At 47.6% G+C, this 26,571-nt stretch overlaps 1 protein-coding gene across 2 annotated transcripts in view; it reads right to left on the reverse strand.

Annotated features, from left to right (window-relative positions):
- NBEAL1 (neurobeachin like 1) overlaps nucleotides 1–26,571 on the reverse strand; it is a 978,461-nt gene that overhangs the window by 645,659 nt on the left and 306,231 nt on the right. For both annotated transcript variants that reach the window (XM_085648956.1, XM_085648955.1), the window contains one exon: nucleotides 20,639–20,722. In XM_085648956.1, the coding sequence (XP_085505082.1) occupies nucleotides 20,639–20,722 (84 nt within the window). The remainder of the gene's footprint in view (nucleotides 1–20,638; nucleotides 20,723–26,571) is intronic.

The raw sequence follows: 26,571 nt of genomic DNA on the forward strand, positions 1-26,571 counted from the left end.
ATAAATGTGGTGTAATGAGCTAGGGAAGAGGCAAATGCTTCCCCTAATGTAGAGAGAAATGACGTTCTGGAACCAGGGGGATGATTAAGCAGGCAACCTGCAACAGACTGAGAAGGGTTGATTTTAAGGCAAAAGCCTAAGTTCTCAGCTGCTTTAAGGAGGATAAGATCAAAGGAGCTACATTGACATGAGTGCTGAAAAATAATGGCTATTCCGCCAACACGGCCTTCCTCATTATCCCACCTGATCATCACAAACCCCAGGGGAAGAACTGTCGCGATAGCAGGATTAGCCCACGGCTTTAACCAAGTTTCAGTAATGAATAAAACATTGAGTTGGTTGTCAGTGATTAAGTCATGTACTTCCTGTTCATGCTTACCTAAGGAACAAACATTAATTAAGCCTTAGTGCAAAGAGTAGGAGGATGAGGTAGATTTAAATGGTCTGACATTGGCTCGGTCAGTAGAGACATCATAACTCCATTCTGTACCTGTAACAAGCAACTGGACCCAATAAACAGTTTGGGTCCCAAATATAGCAGTTACAATTTGAACTAGGCCGAAGTCTTTAGAAAATCAGAGGTTAAGACTTTTCCTGTAGTAAAGCTGAAATGGTGGCTGGCGCTGGCTGTGGAACAGATGCGGACGGGCGCAGACAGGCGTCCTCTGCGTGTCTGCGCTGCGGGCCTGCTCATAAAGGCAGCTTAGGCCCTGCCCCCAAAATAGCAACTAGTGCGGTGGTAATCAAGTAAGCGTTATGCAAGATTTTAAATACGTTGCAAATAATAAAATAGACTAAACATGAAATGAGGTTTGAAGCAGCAGTAACAGCCTGAAATAAATAAATAAATATGCCACTGTATTGCTAAATTATTATTTGCAGTAGCTGGAAGTTAGTGAACATTATACACAATGTGACTATTGAAATTGTGAGAGAATGGTATTCAGAACAAATGATTTGGACAATGATGTGGAAATGGGATTGGAAGACATCCAAAACTTTCTGCAACTGTACAGAATCAAGGCTCAAGAAAACACTGGGACACACACCGACAAGGTACACACCAGGATCGCCTCGGACTAAGACCCCTGATATATTCATTACCTAGCACCCAGACGTTCTCCACAACACACCGGCCCTCTACCTTACAGGCCTACTAATATCGGACGGTCTCCTCCTGATGCTTGCAGTTCCTGCTGGATGCCCACTATCCCCCCTGGGCTCCACCAATCTCCTACATTGCTCCACATTGAGGGTGCCCCCCCAGCCTCCTCGCCCTTGACCTTGCCCCTCCTTTTCTGGAACACGTGATTGCCTCCCTCTCCGGACCCACATTCTGGTCAGCACGAAAATACTGTAACCTGGTCCTGAAGATGACCTGAACTAACAGGTTGAAAAGTCGTCGACTGCCCAGCGCAATTTTTGGTGCATTTCCATGGTTCACCTAAATTGTCTAATCTTTTTCAATTTCTGTAACTTAACATTTGTGAACCAAAAATCTCTTGTAAATATTGTCACTACTGTTTGTTCTGTGCCGCCTTTCGCTGTGTCACTTGTCACTTACGCCGTTCACCTTTTCACGAGTACATATGTACACAAGTGCCTTCGGGGTACGCTCATATTTAAATGTAAATAGTGCTGACACTGTTCTTTTGGCCTACATTCGGTCTCCTGCATTATTCAAACGACAACTTCAGTCTCCCTGTGTTTCCTTTTTTGCAACAAATGTGCATGTTTTATTAACGGCCCCAATATTACCAGTTGAGACATTGTTACTAGCTCCAAGAAAACATTCTAGCGCCCAAAATCCAATGAGTCCAGTGATATAAAAGGGTATTCCTGGGCAATTTACAGTTAGATTTGATGAGTTCTGAATTAGGAGGAATTAAAACAGTTATGGACTTGCAGTGTAATTTGGTAACAGGGATATTTCCATTTGAATTGAGAGAACAGATCTTCAAGAGCTTTAATGACGACAAAGTGTGTTTGATGGGTACAAAATCAAGCACAATCGCAGGATTAATTGCTGCTGAATAAGAATTTTTGTGGAGCATGTCATCTAAACAATGGTGCGTGAGAATTTTCCAGGTTATGTTATGAATCCCAATGGACCCCAAAATCGGCCTAGGTAGTTGCACAACCTTTTACCTACATTTGTCCTACCATTGTTTTACATAACGGTTCTAGTGCTGACCTTTTACCTAGTTAAGTGCAGCATAAATGTTGTGTGGTTTTCTCCGAAAAATAGCCTAATTTATTATGCATGAGGATTCTCAGTATCACAGCAGGATTACCATCTTCTGCATAACAACTCTGTATAAGGGTCACCAATATCGTCATCCTTAGCAGACATGCCTATAGTACCATGACACATCTAGGTAGAACCCCTGAGGCTACCTTTCGCGCATGTAAGCACCACATTTCGCTGGTCAAATGACAGGAAAAGAAACTTCCATGCTGACACGAGACGCTGAAGTCCCTGCATGCAGACACTCCAGCACGCAGTGGTCTGACAAACCTCGCGGGGTGTCCAACTCGAGACCAAGACGGGGTCCTTAACAGTCTCACATCAGGTAATGGTGTTGCCCCTTTCCTAGGAGGATCCTTGGCTATACACCTACATACATGCTAAGTTCACTTAGGTACATCTAGTTAGGGTTTGCATCGTAGGAGTACGTATTATTACTGTCATGTATTTATATGCCTGCATATATTCACTGTTTTAGCACTATGGTAGAATTCTACCTTTTATTTACGCTATTGGTGCTTGTTATCGTCTATATCTGTTACTGTCTTATGCAGCACACGTATTTTACACTAGAATGACACTGGTTCAATAAATGCTTATTGAAAACGTCGCCGCTGTTTATTCTGTGGATCTCTCTGAGACAAGGTGAGCACAAGTGACTGAGAGAAAAAGTACTGTAATGTTGCCATTATCCCTGAGGGGTCAGGGTTGTCATGTTCGATAGTTGCCAGAAACTATTGGCTCCTTGGTAAGGCTGTGGGGCATATAGTGGCACTGTGAGCTAGCTGGTCTATAGACTAACATATCCTTTGGGGGTGTCTGTAATCAGTCTGGACACCAATCCCTTGTCTAAAGCGCGCAGCTCCAGTATAGATTTATAGGAACTACACAACAGTTGGTCGGGTCAGAAGGTTCATGGAGAGGCAATGTGGAATCATTTCGAATAAAGCTAGGTAGTGAAACATCAGAGTCTGCAGCATTTCTTTTGCACAGCTGATGGGTACTTATAATGCGGATACGAAAATTGGATTGGTTTTAAGTGTATTCCTCCACAAGACATTCAACAAGCAGGTTGACATACTGTAAAATTTCAAGCCTTGTTTCAAATTCCTGATCTACCTGTTATCCAGTAAAACTTGTTTTTCCAGCACATTATATCTTTCATGAATCTCTTGCAGTATAAAAATTAATTCTCATTTAATTTCAATATGTCTCCTATACCTGTTATTTTCAGTACTTGTGGCTCCACACACAATGTCTACCATTTATAATATGTATATCAACCTTTAGATCTACAATATGGTGTTTGTGTTGTCCTTCATGATGGTGTCAGGTAACTGTTCATTTTTCATTGTGCTCAAAATAAGAGATACTTTTAGTTGCCCACTTTGTCTTCCTTCCCCTGTGAGGCATGTGCCTGAGGATTAGAGGTAAGACCAATATTGTATGCTTCAAGATTTTTAAATAATCCCCTTTATCAGAGGAATGGTTAAGCTGTCCACTAGGCCAACCACACCTTAGAGAGGATCCGGAACTTCACCACTGCAGATGCTCAAAATAAGGTTTGCACGAAAAAGAAATGCCTAGGAAACCAGCTGGGTACCTAGAAAAAGAATCCATCCACATGGTTTTGAAAATGGGAATAAAGTGCTTTGATCATACACCGCAAACACAGAAGCCTGTAGACCCAACCTGGAGACTCAATAGAAGATGCAGAATAAAGGTAAAACAGTCCATATTGGCCATAATTGTGGAGCCAGACACAAGTCGGCGAGGAAGGCAGTAGACGATATGCACGTGAATGAAGTGGGCCAACAAAGGTACTGGCAGTGAAAACAAGGTCAGTGGTGGCCAAAAAAGGACTAAGACACTGCACAGAGATCAAACAAAATACATTAAAGTGACCCTGATAGTTCAGTTCTGAAAGAGGTGAAGTGAGCTGATCTCGGTAAATGGGCATGCCACAGAGAAGTGAAGCAAGGGGCAAGGAAAAAAAATCTACTTTTACAAGGTGCTACAACGAGAAGCCATTTTATTCTACTATGGAAGATTGATGTTGTACTGGAGCATGGTCAGGCCTTGCAACTAATAGAATAGTGAGTGACCCACTCCCTTGCCACACAATTATAGAATGCTCCCAGTGGGCAACACCCTCCCGATGTACCAGGGGAATCCTAAACCAGATCTTAAATGATGGGGGTTCAAAACAGAATAGAAATGTCGCTTCAAAATGTACGCAAGGAAACCACACCTGTTAAGATTATAGTAGAAACTAAGAAACAGTCTAATACAACATAGCAAGCTACAATGGCCTCGAGAAGTGAGGATGAGAAGAATACCTATCATTAAGATTAGAATTAATCAGTATAGGGTAAGGCAACTGGCCAGATCCTTGTGTGGCCTGAATGCCACATAAGTAACAAGTAAAGAATCAGAGAGATAACCAAATTATGTTGGAAGAAATGTGATAAAGCTTATCAGGCATAATGGCTACTCCTAACAAGACATAAATCAAATAGGCCAGATAGTAGCTGACCTAGAAAAACACACAACAAGCTTCTATTCCGCTGAGCATACAATCAATGAAAAGTCAAAATCATATTAAGATATTAGAGGAGAGAGAAGTGGAAAGAACTTGAAGGGCCCAACATCATGGACTACATATAAATGCAATTTGACTAGAACTTTGACTTGTAAGTTAATACGCATCAACTAAGTACATCAGTTAGGGCACAGGAAATATGGAGAAAATAACCATCCAAGAGTCACTGTGGTTATACTCTCATACCAACAAAAGGAATTCCTGTTGCAAGAAGCAAGGTGTAAAAGTTCTGCAATCAATCAAGGAGAAAAGGTTTTAATACTGCACAACTTTGACCAAAACATACTAGTGAAGAGAAAGTTGCACCAACCGTAAGTCGAATAAAGAAAAAGAAAATCTGCTTTTGATGGACATTCCCTTATGGAAGTCGATTTCAACTAAACAGATAACAATATGCCACAAAAGTAGAAGCAGGAATGCATGTCTTGGGACTTGAGGTAAATCAAGATGGGACAAGAATGGAAGGTGAGACCATCCAATGCCTCAGAAACAAGTAAAAGAATAATGGGCACAACAAAGGCAAAAATCCACACAAAGCTTAAGATCACAGGAAAGAGGAATAAAGACAAAAAACGTAAATTTGAAATGCCAGGAGGCAGCTGAAAATGATATTTATGCACAGTTGCTCTAAAAAGACAGATATTAACATTAGTAGATCCCAAAACAGAACTACCCTGTTGATACATATGCTCTTTTAGGTAATAACTGGTAAAAAGAGAGGGAAGTCCAAACCAGTAGGGGTACTCAAAAGAAAAAAGACGAAGGGTAACACACACCTTGGAAAAGGGCTCCTTTCTTCACCAATAAATAGACTTGCAGAAACAGACCCATGTAAGGGCTACTTTCTTTATTTGTTATAGGTTGCTAGAGAAATATATTTGCAAATGCATTTGGTGGAATACATAAAAAAGGAACACAAAGAAGATACACATATACAGTTCCTAGTTCTTTAATGTATTCATCTAATTTTGATTTCTTCAACACTTATGAAAGCAAAGCACAAGTTACTACTTGTGTAACAATATTTCTGTAAGAGACATTAGTTAGTGATAGATTCCTTACCTTAGAATATCCCCAGGCGTCAGACTGGATCTGGAAAGTTTCGCTTAGCAGTACCCCCCCCGCGTCCGTCACTGGCGTCGTAAGTGCTGAGATGACGCCACAGAGAGTACTTAGGTGCCACCCATGCGCGCTGACGTCAGTTCTGTACACTACTTTCTGCGCCAGGAACGCAGAGCCATGCAAGATACTGACCATTGGTGCAGAAAACTAGGGCCCAAAGAGGGATGACCTTAACCCCAGTAACCAGTTCTCAGAACGGGGAGGATGGGTGGGGCGGTAAGGAATCTATTACCAACTAATGTCTCTTACAGATAGATCGTTACACAAGTAGTAACCTGTGCATCTGAAAGAGACACGTTAGTGATAGATTCCTTACCTTACAATAGATACCCCAGCAATACTAACACCGGTGGTGGGTCTGCGAACAAGATTACACCAGAAAGTCACGGAGCACGGAACGGCCAAAGAAGCCGTCCCTCCGGACTTGACTGTCAAGGCAGTAGTGCTCGGTAAACATGTGCAGCGAGGCCCACGTAGCTGCCTGACAAATGTCCAACAAGGAAACGCCGCGTCCCAAGGCAGTAGTGGCTGTCGTTGCCCTGGTGGAATGGGTACGCAGCCCCATAGGAGGCTCCTTCTTAGCCAACGAGTAACAGGCCTTGATGCCCACCCAGCGAGAGATGGTCTGCTTGTGCACGGCCCGACCTTTTTTGGGGCCCACATAGCCAACAAAGAGTTGGTCATCCACCCGGAACCATTGTGTGCACTTCAGATAGAACGAGAGCGCACATTTCGGGTCCAGACGGTGGAGCCTCTCCTCCTCTTTTGAAGGATGTGGAGGCGGAAAGAAGGTGGGCAAAGTGATGGTCTGCCCAATGTGGAAGTGCGTAACAACCTTCGGCAAGAAAGAAGGACAGGTCCTTAAAACCACCTTGTCCGAATGAACAGAAAGAAAGTAAGTAGGGATGGGTATTCCCAGATGTGGGACCCGTGCTCACTACGCCACTGGAGTCAAGCTATCCTGGCTGATGACGGCTGATAGCCAGAAACCGGTCCTAGGATGCTTGATTCCGGTCCAGGGAAGACATGGCTTGGCAGTTCGGGCTGGACTGTTCCCATGAGGCACAGGGTCAAGACTGATTTGCATATGGCCATGTCTAAACTGGGGTGGTGTAGTGGGCAAAAGAACGATGGATTTAACCCAGATCTCTTGACTGGGGGAGAATGTTTGCATTGTCAGCATTCCGTCCATCATTTGTTTGTTGTAACGCTTTTCGCCCTAAGTGGGATGGGTATTCCCAGACGTGGGACCCGTGCTCACTACGCCACTGGAGTCAAGCTATCCTGGCTGATGACGGCTGATAGCCAGAAACCGGTCCTAGGATGCTTGATTCCGGTCCAGGGAAGACATGGCTTGGCAGTTCGGGCTGGACTGTTCCCATGAGGCACAGGGTCAAGACTGATTTGCATATGGCCATGTCTAAACTGGGGTGGTGTAGTGGGCAAAAGAACGATGGATTTAACCCAGATCTCTTGACTGGGGGAGAATGTTTGCATTGTCAGCATTCCGTCCATCATTTGTTTGTTGTAACGCTTTTCGCCCTAAGTGGGATGGGTATTCCCAGACGTGGGACCCGTGCTCACTACGCCACTGGAGTCAAGCTATCCTGGCTGATGACGGCTGATAGCCAGAAACCGGTCCTAGGATGCTTGATTCCGGTCCAGGGAAGACATGGCTTGGCAGTTCGGGCTGGACTGTTCCCATGAGGCACAGGGTCAAGACTGATTTGCATATGGCCATGTCTAAACTGGGGTGGTGTAGTGGGCAAAAGAACGATGGATTTAACCCAGATCTCTTGACTGGGGGAGAATGTTTGCATTGTCAGCATTCCGTCCATCATTTGTTTGTTGTAACGCTTTTCGCCCTAAGTGGGATGGGTATTCCCAGACGTGGGATCCGTGCTCACTACGCCACTGGAGTCAAGCTATCCTGGCTGATGACGGCTGATAGCCAGAAACCGGTCCTAGGATGCTTGATTCCGGTCCAGGGAAGACATGGCTTGGCAGTTCGGGCTGGACTGTTCCCATGAGGCACAGGGTCAAGACTGATTTGCATATGGCCATGTCTAAACTGGGGTGGTGTAGTGGGCAAAAGAACGATAGATTTAACCCAGATCTCTTGACTGGGGGAGAATGTTTGCATTGTCAGCATTCCGTCCATCATTTGTTTGTTGTAACGCTTTTCGCTTTAAGTGGGATGGGTATTCCCAGACGTGGGACCCGTGCTCACTACGCCACTGGAGTCAAGCTATCCTGGCTGATGACGGCTGATAGCCAGAAACCGGTCCTAGGATGCTTGATTCCGGTCCAGGGAAGACATGGCTTGGCAGTTCGGGCTGGACTGTTCCCATGAGGCACAGGGTCAAGACTGATTTGCATATGGCCATGTCTAAACTGGGGTGGTGTAGTGGGCAAAAGAACGATGGATTTAACCCAGATCTCTTGACTGGGGGAGAATGTTTGCATTGTCAGCATTCCGTCCATTTGTTTGTTGTAACGCTTTTCGCCCTAAGTGGGATGGGTATTCCCAGACGTGGGACCCGTGCTCACTACGCCACTGGAGTCAAGCTATCCTGGCTGATGACGGCTGATAGCCCGAAACCGGTCCTAGGATGCTTGATTCCGGTCCAGGGAAGACATGGCTTGGCAGTTCGGGCTGGACTGTTCCCATGAGGCACAGGGTCAAGACTGATTTGCATATGGCCATGTCTAAACTGGGGTGGTGTAGTGGGCAAAAGAACGATGGATTTAACCCAGATCTCTTGACTGGGGGAGAATGTTTGCATTGTCAGCATTCCGTCCATCATTTGTTTGTTGTAACGCTTTTCGCCCTAAGTGGGATGGGTATTCCCAGACGTGGGACCCGTGCTCACTACGCCACTGGAGTCAAGCTATCCTGGCTGATGACGGCTGATAGCCAGAAACCGGTCCTAGGATGCTTGATTCCGGTCCAGGGAAGACATGGCTTGGCAGTTCGGGCTGGACTGTTCCCATGAGGCACAGGGTCAAGACTGATTTGCATATGGCCATGTCTAAACTGGGGTGGTGTAGTGGGCAAAAGAACGATGGATTTAACCCAGATCTCTTGACTGGGGGAGAATGTTTGCATTGTCAGCATTCCGTCCATCATTTGTTTGTTGTAACGCGTTTGGAATAAAGGGCCTGGAGCTCACTAACTCTTCTGGCAGAGGTGATAGCAACCAGGAAAGCAGTCTTTAAGGTGAGACGACGCAAAGGACAGTTGTGAATCGGCTCAAAGGGAGCGCACATCAAGTAAGTCAACACAAGGTTCAAGTCCCACTGGGGCATTACGAACGGAACTGGAGGGAACATGTGTGTAATGCCTTTTAGGGAACGGTTAACAACCCGAGACTTAAAAAGAGAAGGCTGATCAGGAAGCCGGAGAAAGGCGGAGATGGCAGAAAAATAACCTTTGATAGTGCTCAGAGCAGAGCCCTGCCGGGCCAAGGAAAGCAGGAACAGAAGAACTTCTGAAAGAGGGGCAGAAAGGGGATCCACAGCCTTCGTTGTGCACCATGCCACAAATTTGTTCCACCGACAGGCGTATGCCATTTTAGTGGAGGGACGCCTGGCTGCCAAGATGACATCACGGACTTCGGGAGGAAGATCGAAAGCTTTCAACTATCGCCGCTCAATCTCCACGCATGGAGGTGGAGGCTGGACAGGTTCGGGTGGGGGACCGTCCCCTGCTGCTGCGACAAAAGATCCTCCCGAAGAGGCAGTCGGATCGGGGGATCGATCGCCATGCTGAGTAGCTCGGGATACCAGTATCTGCGTGCCCAATCCAAGGATGACTTGGGCCCGGTCGCGCCTGATCTTCTTCAGCACTCTGGGCAGAAGTGGTATAGGCGGAAAGGCGTACAACAGACCGCAACTCCACTCGCGACGAAAAGCGTCGCCGAGCGAGTGCCGCCTTGGAAATTCCAACGCGCAGAAATGATGACATTGCGCGTTCTCTTCGGTGGCGAATAGTTCTAACCAAGGCTCTCCCCACTGCTGAAAGAGACCTTACACCACGTCAGAGTTCAGACGCCATTCGTGATCCATCAAGCACCGGCGGCTGAGTTAGTCCGCCATGGCGTTCAGAGAACCTGCCAGGTGATGAACCACCAAGGTGATGCCTTGATGTTCCAGCCATGTCCAGAGGCGCAGCGCCTCCTGACATAGGGTCCAGGACCCCACCCCGTCCTGTTTGTTGCAATACCACATGGTGGTGGTGTTGTCCGTGAACACCTGCACCACACTTCCCGGACAGAGGGAAGGAATGCCTTCAGTGCAAGTCAGATCGCCCGAAGCTCCAAGAGGTTGATATGGAGCCGGGACTCCGCCAGAGACCTCCGATCTTCGCCTCTCCCAAGTGGCCTCCCCAACCCAGGAGGGATGCATCCGTCACTACTGTGTGCTCCGGTTGGGGAAGGGAGAGGGATCTGTCATTGACCCAATCGCGATTCGTGAGCCACCAATGCAAGTGTCGTGCAGTGCCCTCCGAGATCTTGACATGATCGGACAGGTTGTCCCGATGCTGCGCCCACTGGAACTTCAGGTCCCACTGCAGAGCCCGCATATGCTATCTGGCATGGTACACTAGCAGGATGCAGGAGGCCATCAGGCCCAAGAGCCGGAGGGTCACCCTGACTGAAACCCGGGACAGAAGCTGAAAGGTCAGAATCATAGCCTGAATATCCAGGACTCGCTGCTCGAGAGGATAAACCCAAAACAGCATTGAATCCAGAACCGCTCCGATGAAGGGGAGCGTCTGAGAGGGACTCAAGTGCAACTTCGGCACGTTGATGGAGAACCCCAGCAAATGCAGGAGGTCGGCCATAGTCTGAAGGTGGGTGATGACTGCCTGGGGCGAGCCCGCCTTCAACAACCAGTCGTCGAGGTAGGGGAAGACTGACACCCCCGACCTGCGCAGATAAGCTGCAACCACCGCCATAACTTTCGTGAACACCCGAGGGGCGCTGGTAAGGCCGAAGGGGAGCACGGCAAACTGAAAATGCTCCTGGCCTACCGTGAACCGCAGGTAACGCCGGTGGACCGGCAGGACGGGAATGTGAAAATATGCGTCCTGCAAGTCCAAAACTACCATCCAGTCTCCAGGGTCGAGGGCAGCTAAGACCTGAGCCAGAGTCAGCATCTTGAGTTTCTCCTTCAGGAGGAAGCGATTGACATCCCGGGGGTCTAAGATAGGACGGAGACCCCCTTTGTCCTTCTTGGGGACCAGAAAGTAGTGGGAATAACAACCACTCCCTACCTCCGGTCCAGGAACGCACTCGATGGCCCCCTTGGACAAGAGGGCCAGGACTTCCTGTCGGAGAAGAGCCAAGTGATCCCCCGACATGCGGTGGCACCGAGGTGGCATGGCAGGAGGGGGAGGGGAGGACTGAAAGGGAAGGGAGTAACCGTGGCAGATTATCTGCAGCACCCATTTGTCTGATGTAATCTTGCGCCAGTGAGGGAGGTGGTGGTGGATCCTGCCACCCACCGGTGTGGGGTGTTTCCCGAAGCTCAGATTAGGAAGGTTTGGAGGCGGAAGCAGCAGGGGTGGAGGTGGACGGACACGCATGCTGGTTCCCCGACCCACCCCTGCGGAAACCGCGACCCCGGCCGCGCTGGGGCTGGTTCTGCACAGGCCTAGGGGATGGGCGCGCCTGACTGCCTCTACCTTGGATACGAAAGGAACAAAAACCAAGAGAGGCCGAACTCTTAGTAGAAAGGCCCAAGGACTTGGCCGTAGCCCGCGAATCCTTAAAGCGCTCCAGGGCACTGTCAGCCTTGTCGCCAAACAGGCGGGTGCCATCAAAGGGCATGTCCATGAGCGAGCTTTGGACATCGGGCGAGAACCCAGTCAAACGCAACCAGGCGTGACATCGCAACGCCACAGTTGTAGAAATCGCCCTGCCCAATGAGTCCGCGGTGTCCAACCCACACCTAATGGCAAACTTACCCTCAGCAATTGCCTGAGAAAGGACAGCCTGCACCTCCTCAGGCCACACCTGAGCAACGGCATCCCACACCGTGTGGGGGTAGCGGCCCAACAAGCAGGCGGTGTTCACCGACCGCAGCCCTAAGCTGGCCAACGAGAACAACCGCTTCCCAAACTGGTCCAGCCGTTTAGAGTCCTTATCTGGCAGGGCCATAGGAAAAGTACTCTGTGATGCCGAGGCCTGAATGTCCAGGCTCTCAGGCGTAGGGTGAGTAGTCAAAAAGGCAGGGTCACCGGGCGCCGGTCAGTGGCACCTAGCGACGTTTTTATCCACCGGGGCCCCCGTGGCCCGGCCTCGACCAAGTGCCCAAGAGGACGTCGGTAAGGGCGTGATTGAAGGGAAGCAACAGCTCTGACGAAGTAGACGCCGTCTGGAGCACCTCGGTGAGGAGGTTGGTCTTGAGGGCCACTGTGGGGAGGTCAAGATTGAGGGCCTCAGCCGCCCGACGGAGGACCATCGTGTAGGAGGCACCTTCCTCCATAGTAGGCGGGGGAGGCGAACCCCGGGTCAGAGGAGACATCGAGGTTGCCTGCCTCCTCCAAGTCGTCCACCCAATCCTGCTCGGAGTCATATTGCCGGGCAAGAGGGTCCTCGGACCCTTCCCAGTCTTCGTCCGCCTCTGGCGTAGAGGGAGCTGGTCGCGGCAGCAAAGCCGGAGAAGGGATAAACGGCGCCGGCCGGGGTCGTACCGGCGCCGTCTCCCAATGCGGATACCAGGCCGGAACAAAATGGTCCTGGAACCGGGGAAAGGGACAAATAAACGGCACCCAGTGTGGCGCTGAGGGTGGAGCCAAGGGCAACACCACACCTCGTGGTGCCGGGGCCGGAGCCACTGGCACAGGATCCTGAGGCACTGGGGCTGGCGCCGGTGGCGGAGCCGCCGGGCCAACAGGATGTGGACATGGGACCGCGGAGCCACAGGATGCGCCGGCGGGAGCCCGAGGCCTAAAAAGGCAGTCCATGGTAGCAAGGAATTCTTGCACCTGTTCGGGAGTCGCCGACGGACACGGGTATGGCGGGTAGGCCGCAGGACTCCCAGGCTCCAGGGGAGCCACAGGGGCAAAGCCCCCGTCCCCCACGTCTGCCTCCGGGGAGCGACGGGGGGGGAGGGGATGTCCGAGAGCGAACACGCTTCTTCGACCTCTTTTTATGGCGTTGCCTACCGGAATCCGAAGGCGAAGACTTGGAGCCTCAGGAGCGACGGCTCCAGTCCCGCGAGCGGTCCCAGGAATGACCCCTGGACCCGGAGCGGCGGCGTGACGAATGCCGGACCTCCAGCAACTTCCTACGCCGCTTCCGCAAGGCCTAGGGGGCCATGGCTCGACAATCCTGGCAGTCCCGGGAGTCGTGGACTGTCTCCAGGCAGTAGAGGCAAACATCGTGGGGGTCCACCACGGACATATTCCGGCAACAGGCCCCACAGGACTTAAAGCCGGGCATCCCTACGTGCACCAGGAGAAAAGAGAGGAGACAAAAAGTCTCAAAATAGTAGTCAGAAAGTGACTAAGGCACGTGCTCAATCCGGATCTGCGCTTGCTGGCGCGGAAAAAGAAAGAACTGACGTCAGTGTGCATGGGTGGTGCCTAAGTACTCTCCGTGGCGTCATCTTGGCACTTACGACGCCAGTGACGGACGCGGAGCCGCACAACGCCACCTACTGACGCGCAGGGGTACTGCTAAGTGAATCTTTCTGGATCCAGTTTGACGCCTGGGGATATTCTAAGGTAAGGAATCTATCACTAACGTGTCTCTTTCAGATACTAGTCATTCATTGTCACATACCCTAGTGTCTAGAAGGGAAGAAAACTCTCATTATCATGAACACCCTTAATCTTCTGTTTAGTGATAGAAACTTTTAACTGCTCAGAGTATTCTAAAATTAGGACTCTAAAGCCCATGGTATGTAACTCCCACTGCCACCCATCCTTCTTCATCTAGAACATATACAATGGTGCAATGAACATCCCATTCCTCTTTAAACCAGTCACTGAGTTTAAACGCACAATCACACTTCAGCTGAAAACAAATGCATGCATAACCTTTATCTTGCCAATTAATCTGCAATACCCTTACACTCAAATTTTAATACAGCTAAGCTTACAAATTCCCCTCATCATACCTTCCAAGTCCCTTTTTCCTAACTTGACTCAAAACATTTGAATGTTAAATAATCTATCTGGCAGGGGATGCACTATTTTCTCAAATCCACGCTAACAACACTCAAGCATTAATCTTTTCTTGGGCAAATCTATTTCCTTATCTATGTGTGATGAACCATTCAGCTGCTACATTGAATTTTGTGGGACTAGGATCCAGTGTCAACACCAGTACCGGGACCTTCCCAAGAGTCCTATGATTTAGGGGAGGAAGCACAGCTTATAACTATAAGAAAGTTATTATATTTCTGAGGCTAAATTCAGGAACGCTTTCCCCTTTCATCGTTGAAGTGATGCTGAAAGTGTATCTTAGTGGCTTAATCCAGTCATTCACAGTGCGAGCTGCCAAATTTTAATGGTTATTACGATAATACATTTCATTAAGTACCGGAGATTCCAGAGCTTGGACATGCTATTATTGTACGGAGGAATAGATGGTTAGTATCAGGCTTCTACAAACATAATTCAGATCAGGGACAAACTAAAGGAATCTACTTTGCTAAAACTGGCTAAAAATGTGTTGACTTAGAAAACAAAAACAATCTAATTAGGGCAAACACTGAGTCAGTCTTCCTGCAACAAATCCAAAGAATCTGAAGCATTCATTAAATCTATCCTAGAGTCAAATGACTTTTGCTATACAATACAAAAGACATTCTAGATATCTGTATTATAGAGACTTTTATTCTAACCCTGGAATTGGCCAACTGGCAATAACAGGACAGATAAGTAGCTGTTTAAAACACTAGTTCTTCCCCTTTAATAGAACAGGGGCTTAGTGAGTTTCTGCACAAGAAAATAGGGCTGCAGGAAATAACTATACAAGGACCTGCCAACAGAAAGTTAGCTGACCCTGCTTCTGTCCATAGTGAAATCTACAAACTGATTTTACCTACAGTAGTATTAGATATTACAATTGCAGGTGTTCTACCACATACATAGTTGAAAGTCAGAACTGTGGTCTTCAACAAAAATGATAAGGACTCACTTCATTGTGAATCCTACCAACTCATTCCTCACTTGAAGACGAACTCAAAAATATTGTAGGACATATTGCCCAAATATCTTCTTTTGTTTCTCACACTCGCTGCTTCCGCCTTGAGTGATCGCTCCCCTCGCTGCTCCTCACAGCGTGGTATCGTATTGCTGCATTGTAACCAAGTTGTGATATCTGCATAGCTCCATTTTTAGTAAGCTTCGTAATTTCATAGCGCTATTATCCCACAGCGCTTACATTGCTTTGATTGCATTGTTGTGTGTGATTTCCCCCGGCGCCCTGCTCTGACCTCCCCTCCATTTTGATCCTGCTGTTGTTGTGTTCCCCTGAGCCCGCCACGCCTCCCAGCTGAGCCGCCCTCCCACAAGCACCCAAAAGCATTCCCCAAACCTCGCAGCGCTGTGATTCACTCGCTGCTTCCGCCTTGAGTGATCGCTCCCCTCGCTGCTCCTCACAGCGTGGTATCGTATTGCTGCATTGTAACCAAGTTGTGATATCTGCATAGCTCCATTTTTAGTAAGCTTCGTAATTTCATAGCGCTATTATCCCACAGCGCTTACATTGCTTTGATTGCATTGTTGTGTGTGATTTCCCCCGGCGCCCTGCTCTGACCTCCCCTCCATTTTGATCCTGCTGTTGTTGTGTTCCCCTGAGCCCGCCACGCCTCCCAGCTGAGCCGCCCTCCCACAAGCACCCAAAAGCATTCCCCAAACCTCGCAGCGCTGTGATTCACTCGCTGCTTCCGCCTTGAGTGATCGCTCCCCTCGCTGCTCCTCACAGCGTGGTATCGTATTGCTGCATTGTAACCAAGTTGTGATATCTGCATAGCTCCATTTTTAGTAAGCTTCGTAATTTCATAGCGCTATTATCCCACAGCGCTTACATTGCTTTGATTGCATTGTTGTGTGTGATTTCCCCCGGCGCCCTGCTCTGACCTCCCCTCCATTTTGATCCTGCTGTTGTTGTGTTCCCCTGAGCCCGCCACGCCTCCCAGCTGAGCCGCCCTCCCACAAGCACCCAAAAGCATTCCCCAAACCTCGCAGCGCTGTGATTCACTCGCTGCTTCCGCCTTGAGTGATCGCTCCCCTCGCTGCTCCTCACAGCGTGGTATCGTATTGCTGCATTGTAACCAAGTTGTGATATCTGCATAGCTCCATTTTTAGTAAGCTTCGTAATTTCATAGCGCTATTATCCCACAGCGCTTACATTGCTTTGATTGCATTGTTGTGTGTGATTTCCCCCGGCGCCCTGCTCTGACCTCCCCTCCATTTTGATCCTGCTGTTGTTGTGTTCCCCTGAGCCCGCCACGCCTCCCAGCTGAGCCGCCCTCCCACAAGCACCCAAAAGCATTCCCCAAACCTCGCAGCGCTGTGATTCACTCGCTGCTTCCGCCTTGAGTGATCGCTCCCCTCGCTGCTCCTCACAGCGTGGTATCGTATTGCTGCATTGTAACCAAGTTGTGATATCTGCATAGCTCCATTTTTAGTAAGCTTCGTAATTTCATAGCGCTATTATCCCACAGCGCTTACATTGCTTTGATTGCATTGTTGTGTGTGATTTCCCCCGGCGCCCTGCTCTGACCTCCCCTCCATTTTGATCCTGCTGTTGTTGTGTTCCCCTGAGCCCGCCACGCCTCCCAGCTGAGCCGCCCTCGCCCCTCCCCCTCCGCTATCCATATATGACAGTAGTTCCCGCGCGCAGCGTCCACGCGCAGCGTCCGCGCCCAACCCGCGCCGAAGGTGCGCCAAAGGTAAGCCCGTCTACGCCCGTCCGCGCCTGGACCGCGCCCAGCGCCAGACCCCCTGCCCCTCGAGCTGCCCAGCCCTCCCGCATTACCTACGATGCCGCCTCCCTCCTAGCCCTCGACCCCGGTCGCGCCCCCAACTGCGTCCTTGCCGCTCCTGGACACACCCATGGCCCTTTCTCCTGCTACTCCTGCAAATTCAGCGGCACCGACAACACCTCTGCTACGTCCACACCACAGATTCCCGACCCCAACCACCTACAATGCATCCTTCTCAACACCCGATCGGTCCATAGGCATGCCATTGACCTATGGAATCTACTAGACACCATTTCCCCGGACATCGCCTTCCTTACGGAAACATGGATGAATGCTTCCTCCGCACCAGACATCACCATTGCCATCCCTGAAGACTATAAGATCACCCGCAAAGACCGTACCAGCCACACAGGAGGAGGAATCGCCATCGTCCACAAGAAATCTATCCGCATCTCAACCAGCTCTGACGTCAATCTCGCCAACTCCGAACATCTTCACTTCCAGATCCACATCGACCCCAAAACAACACTCAGAGGCACTCTCCTCTACAGACCACCAGGACCCCGCGCAAAATTCAGTGAAGACATCACGGACTTCATCACCCCACACGCGCTCCCCCCCAAAGATTACATCCTTCTGGGAGACCTCAACTTTCACCTTGAAAAGACCAACGACCACAACACCTCCACCCTCGTGGACAACCTCGCCAACCTCGGACTTAAACAACTAGTCACTTCCCCCACCCACATCGCAGGTCACACACTCGACCCCATCTTCACATCCAGCAATCATATCTCCTTCTGCCACACTACGGATCTCCTCTGGACCGACCACAGCTGCGTTCACTTCATCTACAACAAGCCGAAACCCATCATCCACTCCCAACCTACCCTGCAAAGAAACTGGAACAAAATCACCACGGACCAAATCTCCGCATCGCTCCTTCGAAACTCCCCAGCCCTCTCTTCTAACGCCAACGAAGCCGCCGCCAACCTCACCCTATGGTTATCCAACACCGCCGACACCTTAGCTCCACTGAAAAAACGTCAAAGCAAACCTGGCAGCAAGAAAGCCTCATGGTTCAACGATGATCTCAAGAAGTCCAAGAAACTCTGCCGCTCCCTTGAAAAGGCCTGGAAAAAAGACCCAACCACCAGCACCAAGGACGCCTTCAAAAGCGCCACCCGCACCCACCACCAACTGATCCGAAAAGCCAAGAAAACAGCTTTCAAGGATCGACTTGACAACAACGCCCACAACAGCAAGGAACTTTTCAACATCGTCAAGGAATTTTCCAATCCCTCGGCCAACTCCAACGACATCACCCCCTCTCAAACCCTCTGCGACTCCCTAGCCTCTTTTTTCCACAACAAGATTGCAGACATCCACAACAGCTTTGACAACCAACCCGGAAACCAACCCACCCTACCATCTGCTGACCACCTTCCCCCCGTGAACACCCTTAACGCCTGGAACCCAATCTCCACTGAGGACACCATCCGCCTGATGAATTCCATCCACTCAGGATCCCCCACAGACCCATGCCCTCACCACTTCTTCAACAAAGCAGACTCCGTCATAGCACCGCACCTCCGAGACGTCATCAACTGCTCCTTCAACTCCGCTACCTTCCCAGAAGACTGGAAACACGCCGAACTCACTGCCCTTCTGAAAAAACCAACAGCGGACCCCACCGAACTCAAAAATTACCGCCCCATCTCGCTTCTTCCATTCCCGGCCAAAGTCATCGAGAAAGCCGTCAACAACCAGCTCGCCGCTTTCCTCGAAGCCAACAAATCCCTCGACTCCTCACAGTCCGGCTTCCGAGCCAAACACAGCACTGAGACCGCCCTCATCGCAGCAACAGACGACATTCGAACTCTACTGGACAACGGAGACACAGTCGCCCTCATCCTCCTCGACCTCTCTGCAGCATTCGATACAGTCTGCCACAGCACCCTTCTACAACGCCTCAATAACATCGGAATCCAAGGAAAAGCACTTGAATGGATCACCTCGTTCCTCACCGGAAGAACCCAGAGAGTCCGCCTTCCTCCATTCAAGTCCGAGGCCTCTGAAGTCATCTGCGGCGTCCCTCAAGGATCCTCACTCAGTCCCACCCTCTTCAACGTATACATGAGCCCCCTCGCGGCCATCGCACGCCGACACAACCTCAACATCATCTCCTACGCGGACGACACTCAACTAATCCTTTCTCTCACCAATGACCCTAGCACCGCCAAAACTAACCTACACGAAGGAATGAAAGAAGTTGCCGAATGGATGAAACAAAGCCGTCTGAAACTGAACTCAGACAAAACTGAAGTCCTCATCCTAGGTACATCCCCCTCTGCATGGGACGATTCCTGGTGGCCTGAAGCCCTCGGAAAAGCACCCATCCCGACAGACCACGCACGGAACCTAGGCGTCATCCTGGATTCTTCACTCTCAATGAACAGACAAGTCAGCGCCGTATCCTCTTCCTGCTTCAACATTCTTCGCATGCTCAGAAAAACATTTCGCTGGATCCCCCTCGAAACAAGGAAAACAGTTACCCACGCTCTTGTCACGAGCCGACTGGACTACGGAAACACCCTCTACGCGGGTACTACCGCAAAGCTCCAGAAGAAACTCCAACGAATCCAAAACGCATCAGCCAGGCTCATATTAGACATCCCTCGCAACGAACACATCTCTGATCACCTTAAAGACCTCCACTGGCTACCCGTCAATAAGAGGATCACCTTCCGACTGCTTACCCACGCACACAAATCACTCTACGACATCGGACCAGATTGCCTCAACTCTCGACTGTCCTTCTACACCCCCTCCCGCCAACTACGATCTTCCAGCCAAGCCCTCGCCACTATACCTCGCATCAACAAGACCACCATGCGAGGCAGATCCTTTGCATACCTGGCTGCTAAAACATGGAACTCACTCCCCGCCTACCTTCGCCTCACCCAGAACCACCTAGCGTTCAGAAAGCAGCTTAAAACGTGGATATTTGACAAATAACCCTCCTCCCCTTCCTAAGCGCCTTGAAACCCTCTGGGTACGTAGTGCGCTATACAAATTCTATGACTTGACTTGACTTGACATTGAACATAGGTTTATTCCAGGGGAGGACACCAGATCACCTCCAAACCTTGCCATGAGCCTAACTGAGAGTTCACAAATATCCGCTCACCTACGGCAATTATACTGCTTGATGCTAAGAAACAGTTTGATAGGATCTCATTGTAGTTTGTGTTTTGTGGAGAAAAGTATGCAAATTACTCCTCTTTTGATAAGATAATACAAAACCTCTGCTGTTGTTCCCAAATCCTTATCTCAGTTAACAGGGATAACAATACCCTTATAAATACACATAGGTCCACTAAATAAGGTTGTTGCCTTTAGCCTTATTTTTCCGCAATATACACAGTCAAAACTTCTTGAGAGCCTATCAACTTTGAAATTGTACTAGTCGTCCCAGATCCACGTCTACTATATAGTGAATGTGTATATGGTAATTTACATTTTGCGTATTTTACAACTTTGTTCAATCACTCAGTATAACACGGTGTCTTTGTTGCCTATGATGAGGAAGCCATCATTTACTAAGTAAAATCAGTAATGTGGTAGAGTAGCATAGCATTGCGATCCCATCAGGATATAGAGATGCTAATTAGAATTGAAAGTTGTATTATTGGGAAAACCAATGCACAGGCATTTACCTTAGCAGCAGGAGATTTATGTTTGATAGCGGTGAGAGCCTTAATGGTTGTTACTGCCAAATAGTCTAACTGTGCCTGGAACACCTTAAGAATGAAAAAAGGAAATTATCACATTTACATATATATACAATTACATTTACTGGTGATTCCAAATTACATGCAAGGTTGAAAACAATTAATTATGCAATCATCTCCCAAAAGTTATGATTTCTAGACACCACTACTTAGAATTTGTTTTTAATTGAGAAGTATTCACCAGAAAGTGTAGATCAGAAAAAAAGAAGCGTACACATGCACATTCACACACACACATGAACACATTTTCATATAAGCACACTCAAGTGATACTATGTCCCTTTTAGAAATACAAGCACACCTTTTTTATGCTTTAAAAAAAAAAAAGATCTTCTTAATGAATATACAACAAAGAGAAATGTGATGACAGTTGACTGCATGTTACATATTGGTAAAACAGATATATGCTGACAAATTCCCACAAAGTCTCCGAAACCCCTGCACACCCAGCCACCCCCCCCAACAGGACACAGGGTGGTGACAAAGCACAAATATCGTTGATCCCCAGCATCCCTAGTAGCATCAGAAATGGGAGAATTCAGCCCTCCCCGGATATGCATTCCACTTCCCCCATTTCATATTTTAATTCATTTATTCAGGCTACCCCAAGCCCTCGAATACCACTCTCTCCACCATATACCAGTCCATGTCCCTCTTCCAATCAGTTAGGCGTGGTCTTACTTAGCTCCCCACAGTCATGCTACATTACGTTTAGCTACCATCTACCCCAGTGTGAGCCAGAAGCATTCCATATGGGTGATATCTGTTTCGTTCAGATATTCAGGAGGCACCATTTCGCTGAAGGTACCATGTCACTCCCACAAACACTATTGAGACAGTCAATTACCACTTCCCAATATCTTTGTATCGGCAGGCACACTCCATATCATATGAAAATGTTTTCCCTCCTGACTGCCTTTCTTGGGGCACAGCCTCGTATATGTTTTCCCCATATTAACCAATGTTGTACAGGCATAGTAACACCTACGGAGAATTTAAGCTGCACCTAGCAGAATCCTAATCTAATAGCCAAGTCCCGGGAGGACACCAAAGCCTCAGGTCACTCATCATCTTCCAGGCTCCCTAAATCTCGCTCCCAGTTCCCTGGTAAGTGGGTCAAAGGGTCATGGGAATTATTCAACAATGTTTTGTACGTAAACAAGATCACCTTTTTAGGCAAATAGTCATCCAACAACCTATGATCAAGTGGGGAGGATTCAGGGAGTTCTTCACCCCTTGGCAGCACTTTTTGTAGGGCATGGTGGATTTGTAAATATTGGTAGGACTCAGTGGGTGCCATTTGGTATTCTCTTTGTAACTCTTCGACTGTGCTCTATTTCACCATGTGTCCACAAGTCTCATCTTGAGCAGGCCAATAAGATCCCACTTGTCAAAGCCCCCCCTGCAAGGACAAGGTGCCAAGTTGTGTGGATTCCCATAAGGGAGTGGCACGCGTGATTGTCCCCCGCCAGCTCATAGCATTCAGTGACGTATGCCAAAGGGTAAGTGTGACCACTGTGGGGCTGGGGAGGGGTGTGGTGCTGAGGCCTCCATAGATGGTTCTAAGATAGTCCCGGGTCACATGTTTCTCCTGTTTATCCTATAGACTGGTTTGTCTTCAGGAAGATGAACCCAATGATTAATGACAATAAGTTGTGACACCCAGTAGCTCGGGGAGAACTATCCCCCCCGACGTACCAGGCCCTTGACAATTTCTGCTGCTTCATCCCCAAGACGTGTACGTTGTGTGCCGTCTATAGCTTGACAGTAGGACTATGGATCTGGTTAAGGTGTGTTCTGAAGTGCAAACAGAAAGCGGGGGAGGGCCATCATCTTAAATAGGTCCATTTTCCCCATTAGGGACAGAGACAAGGCCCTGCGGTGTTGAACGTCCCCTCATGAGCGTGCTAGTGGTGGCTCAAGGTTGTGTTTATAAAAACAAAGTCGGGGTCCATGGTGACGAACACTCCCAGAGAGAGGAAACCTCCAGGGACTGCTCCAGTTGCACAGTCAGGTAGACGAGACGATGGCCCATTGAGAATATAGATCAGCGACTTATTCCAGTTGATGGTGAGCCCGAATAGCGATAAGAGTGTGAATATGTTCATTACCCTATCTAGGGTAACGGATGGGTCAGCTTATATAGCGCAGGCTATCGTCCGCATAAAGGGAGATTCTATGTTCCTGATCTGCAGTCCATCTCAGCCATCTGACCAGGGGATCACGACAAAGTCAGGCCGCAAGCTGTTCGAGGACTACTGTGGAAATCAATGGTGAAAGCCGACAGCCCGGTCTCGTCCCCCACCAAAGGTGGAACAATGAGGATATGCCCCCATTCACCATTACATGAGCGAGGGGGTTAGAGTATAGGAACCGTATACAGGAGATGAAGGGAGGGCCGAACCCCAGTTCCTCAAACACTGCATACATAAAGGGCCATTCCACTGTGTAAAAGGCAATCTGTGTGTTAAGAGGTAACATTAGAGCATCTTCAAAGATTCTCTCTGTCACGCCCGGGACCCCACGCAATCGCAAAAAGTTAAGCACAGTATTCCTTCCCGGTATGAAGCCAGATATATCCAGGTTGACCAAGGATCACTTTTTGAAAAGATCATTGTACTTTATGATGTGTATAAGCGTGGGCTCCACAGTTGTGTTTCCTTACCCTATTGATACCAATTCTTCATTATGAAACGGAAACAGTTACTTTTGAACTCTCAAGTCTATACCTGCAACACACAGAAAGCACTACCCTCATCAAATTGATCAGATATTAAGAATATTGCAAGTGTTCTATCCTAAAGGTATCACATTTAAGTAAGAGGAGTATCAAAACTGAATTCCAGATCTTGGGGTTTGTTCCATGAAAAATTTGATTTTTAAGTTCAGTTACAGAGCTAGTAATCGGGATACAGGGGTGTTGAACTCCTATAAACACGCAGCAATATTCTTTGGGGTCATGGACTATAAGTTTTCATTTTTATTTTGTACTTACGACAAGTAGGCCTAATCCCATGCAGAACAAACCCTTTGGCTGCCAGTTTACCGTACCACATTACGGATCAGGGAAGGGCAGTGTCTGCAGTTAAGGCAATATTTGTGTCTATATATTAATTATGTTTGAACTTGTATTTATGGTTCAATAATGCAAAACCTTTATTATTAGGGTGAGCCCTCTAAGCAAATGTTGCAAGTTCGACCTGCACTACTGACAGTGCTTTCAGTATAAAAACGTGCGCATACGTTTGCAAAGTTTACCAATATCAGGCTATGTATAATGCTCCCTGTGTGCTCGTTGATTAGATGTAAATATTTGTAGCTTGAAAGCAAAAATTTTGATTCTTTGCTTTCAAAATAAAATGTTCATATGTTGATGCATGCTAGTATTTACCAAAAACATCCACAATGGAAAATCACTGTAAACGGTTTCAACAAGATTATGGGAAACATGAAAATAGGTCCTTACACTGGTGGTCAGCCTTTTGGTTTTGTCAATGCGTGTCTTTTTTTTACATGGATTTTGTAAAACTTTATTGTTGTGGGAGCTGCCAGGCTCTCACCATTATAACAAATATTAGCAAAAAGCTAAAATATTTTTTTGGTCTCTAAAGGCACATATTTCCTCAGTAGTTCCTGGCACTGACCAAAATTACCCTGTGTGCCAATATGCTCCTCCTGAAAGAGCCGCATGCTATCAATCACAGTGAATTTAAAGGCTCAGGCCAGCAAATTTAACTCCTAAAAAGAAAATTGTGAACTGCATTTTGCACAAGCAAAAATGCACATGTAGATGTGCTCATTCAAAAATATGTTAAGTGTCTACATGTTCACTTTCCTTCCAACAATTTCTCACCCAACCTTGGAAGAAGTTTTACTTCTGCCCTTGGCAGGATTAAATTTCCAACCTCTCTCAGTATGGGAAAAGATTAGGGAAGAGCTGATAAAACCCCCCAAAAACATGCAAGTTAGTAGGTGTGCACAGACTCAAAAGGGCATTACAGCCCTGGAACTATTGCATACTGCTACCTCCAGCCCTAATATGTAGACCTGCAGAAAGGTGCTAAAAAAAAGGGAATAGCTAGTATTCAAACCCTACTATATTATGTGCATAATCAGCGAGGCTATTATCAAAGCTCTTACATAATGAGATTGCTGCCATAGTTCGTTGCTGCACTACAGGACACCAAAGGGAGAATTGGATTTTTTTTAAAGGTCAAGTAGATTTATGAAGGAACCTTTTCCATGGACAAGTAGATATCTTATTAAATTTCACACTCGCTAGGAGAACAATAACTGGCAAACAAAAAACAATTTGAAGAAACTGTGTCCAGCTATCTAAAACTAGCATTACATGTGAACAACATTGTGAGTAGCAATTTACATAAAAACTTTGCTTTGAGAGTCGGTCCTCTCGTTTTAGCTCACTGCTCTCATAAGAGGAACAACTAGCATTCCTACAGCTACACCTACTGTCGCCAGTCATGACCAAACACACAGCAGGAACTAAGCACTGGCACTCATATCAAACTGGAATATATTACAACACAACCTCCTGCATTACAACAGACTACAAAACATCGCAGCTCACCTCTAAATACTAAATCATGCCATTATACAGCTTATATCACCACATCACAACTGCCAACTCTTCACTATCAGTGATCTTCATTATGTAAAATCATGCCATACCACATGTCCAAAACCATACCGTAGAAAACAACATGACAATGTACCACCGCACACACGATCAGCAGCACGACATCACAACACCCACAATCTAAAAATAAATATATACACCAACTATGCGAGAACACTTCTTACCTACCATATTATCAACACAACATCAACACCATGATTGATTTATGACGTGTGAAAATCATATTGCACAATCTCACACCATACTACACCACATCACATTACATCCTTTTATATTCCAACATACAACATTTAAATATATAGCAATATACCACACCATCAGTATGTTACCAATCATCAAACAATACTATGGCCGCAGTATCAAATCACACCATCTAACACCACAAAACTCACAAAAATATCACACCTTAACACACACTACTACCAAACACTTCACTGTTCCACACCACACCAACAACGCTTAACATCCAACATCACAGACGCTCTCCAAAGCATACCATCCACAGAGCACCACATCACACACTGCTTTTTATCACACTATAAAACACCAGAAAACAATACTGTGTATCGCACTGTATCACATGAACCATATCAAACCACGTCAGGCCAAACCACACTACACCACATAATACACCATGAAAGACATACACCACCCAACATGCCACCATACCACATAACACCTCACTACACAATATACTCTGACCGGTGGTTGATGTGATAACCATTGGTTACATTCTCGGCTTTGCTGTAGACAATTGCGTGGCATCACAAAGAATTGCATGCCGCCATCTTTGGAGTGCCTGTCTTGTTGTGGATACTTGAAGAGCATGACCATGGGTTTCATATTGCCATTTAACAAGGATAAGTTCAAACTGAAGGTGGCGCTGTGGACTAGATTGATGATGCCATCAGGCAGGGCATGCAACCATTTTAGACATTTATGTGTGGACCAGTTGCATCTATATATCAACTACATGTTTTTTGGGGGTTTTTTTTAATCCATCAAATGCATGTTGATAAATGCTTGGGGAAGTTTATCAGATTACACTGTTTTTGAACACTATTCAGCATTTAAATATTCTTGTTTTTTTCCTGGTCACACCTTTTTCTGCCTACATTTCTATTTACAGTTAGGTTTTTTCTTACTTTGATGCGATCTATTGTGCCATCTTTATACAATCACCAAGAGAACCACTGACATG

Source organism: Triturus cristatus, chromosome 3_2 (genome assembly GCF_964204655.1).
Source record: "Triturus cristatus chromosome 3_2, aTriCri1.1, whole genome shotgun sequence".
Taxonomy (NCBI): Eukaryota; Metazoa; Chordata; class Amphibia; order Caudata; family Salamandridae; genus Triturus; species Triturus cristatus.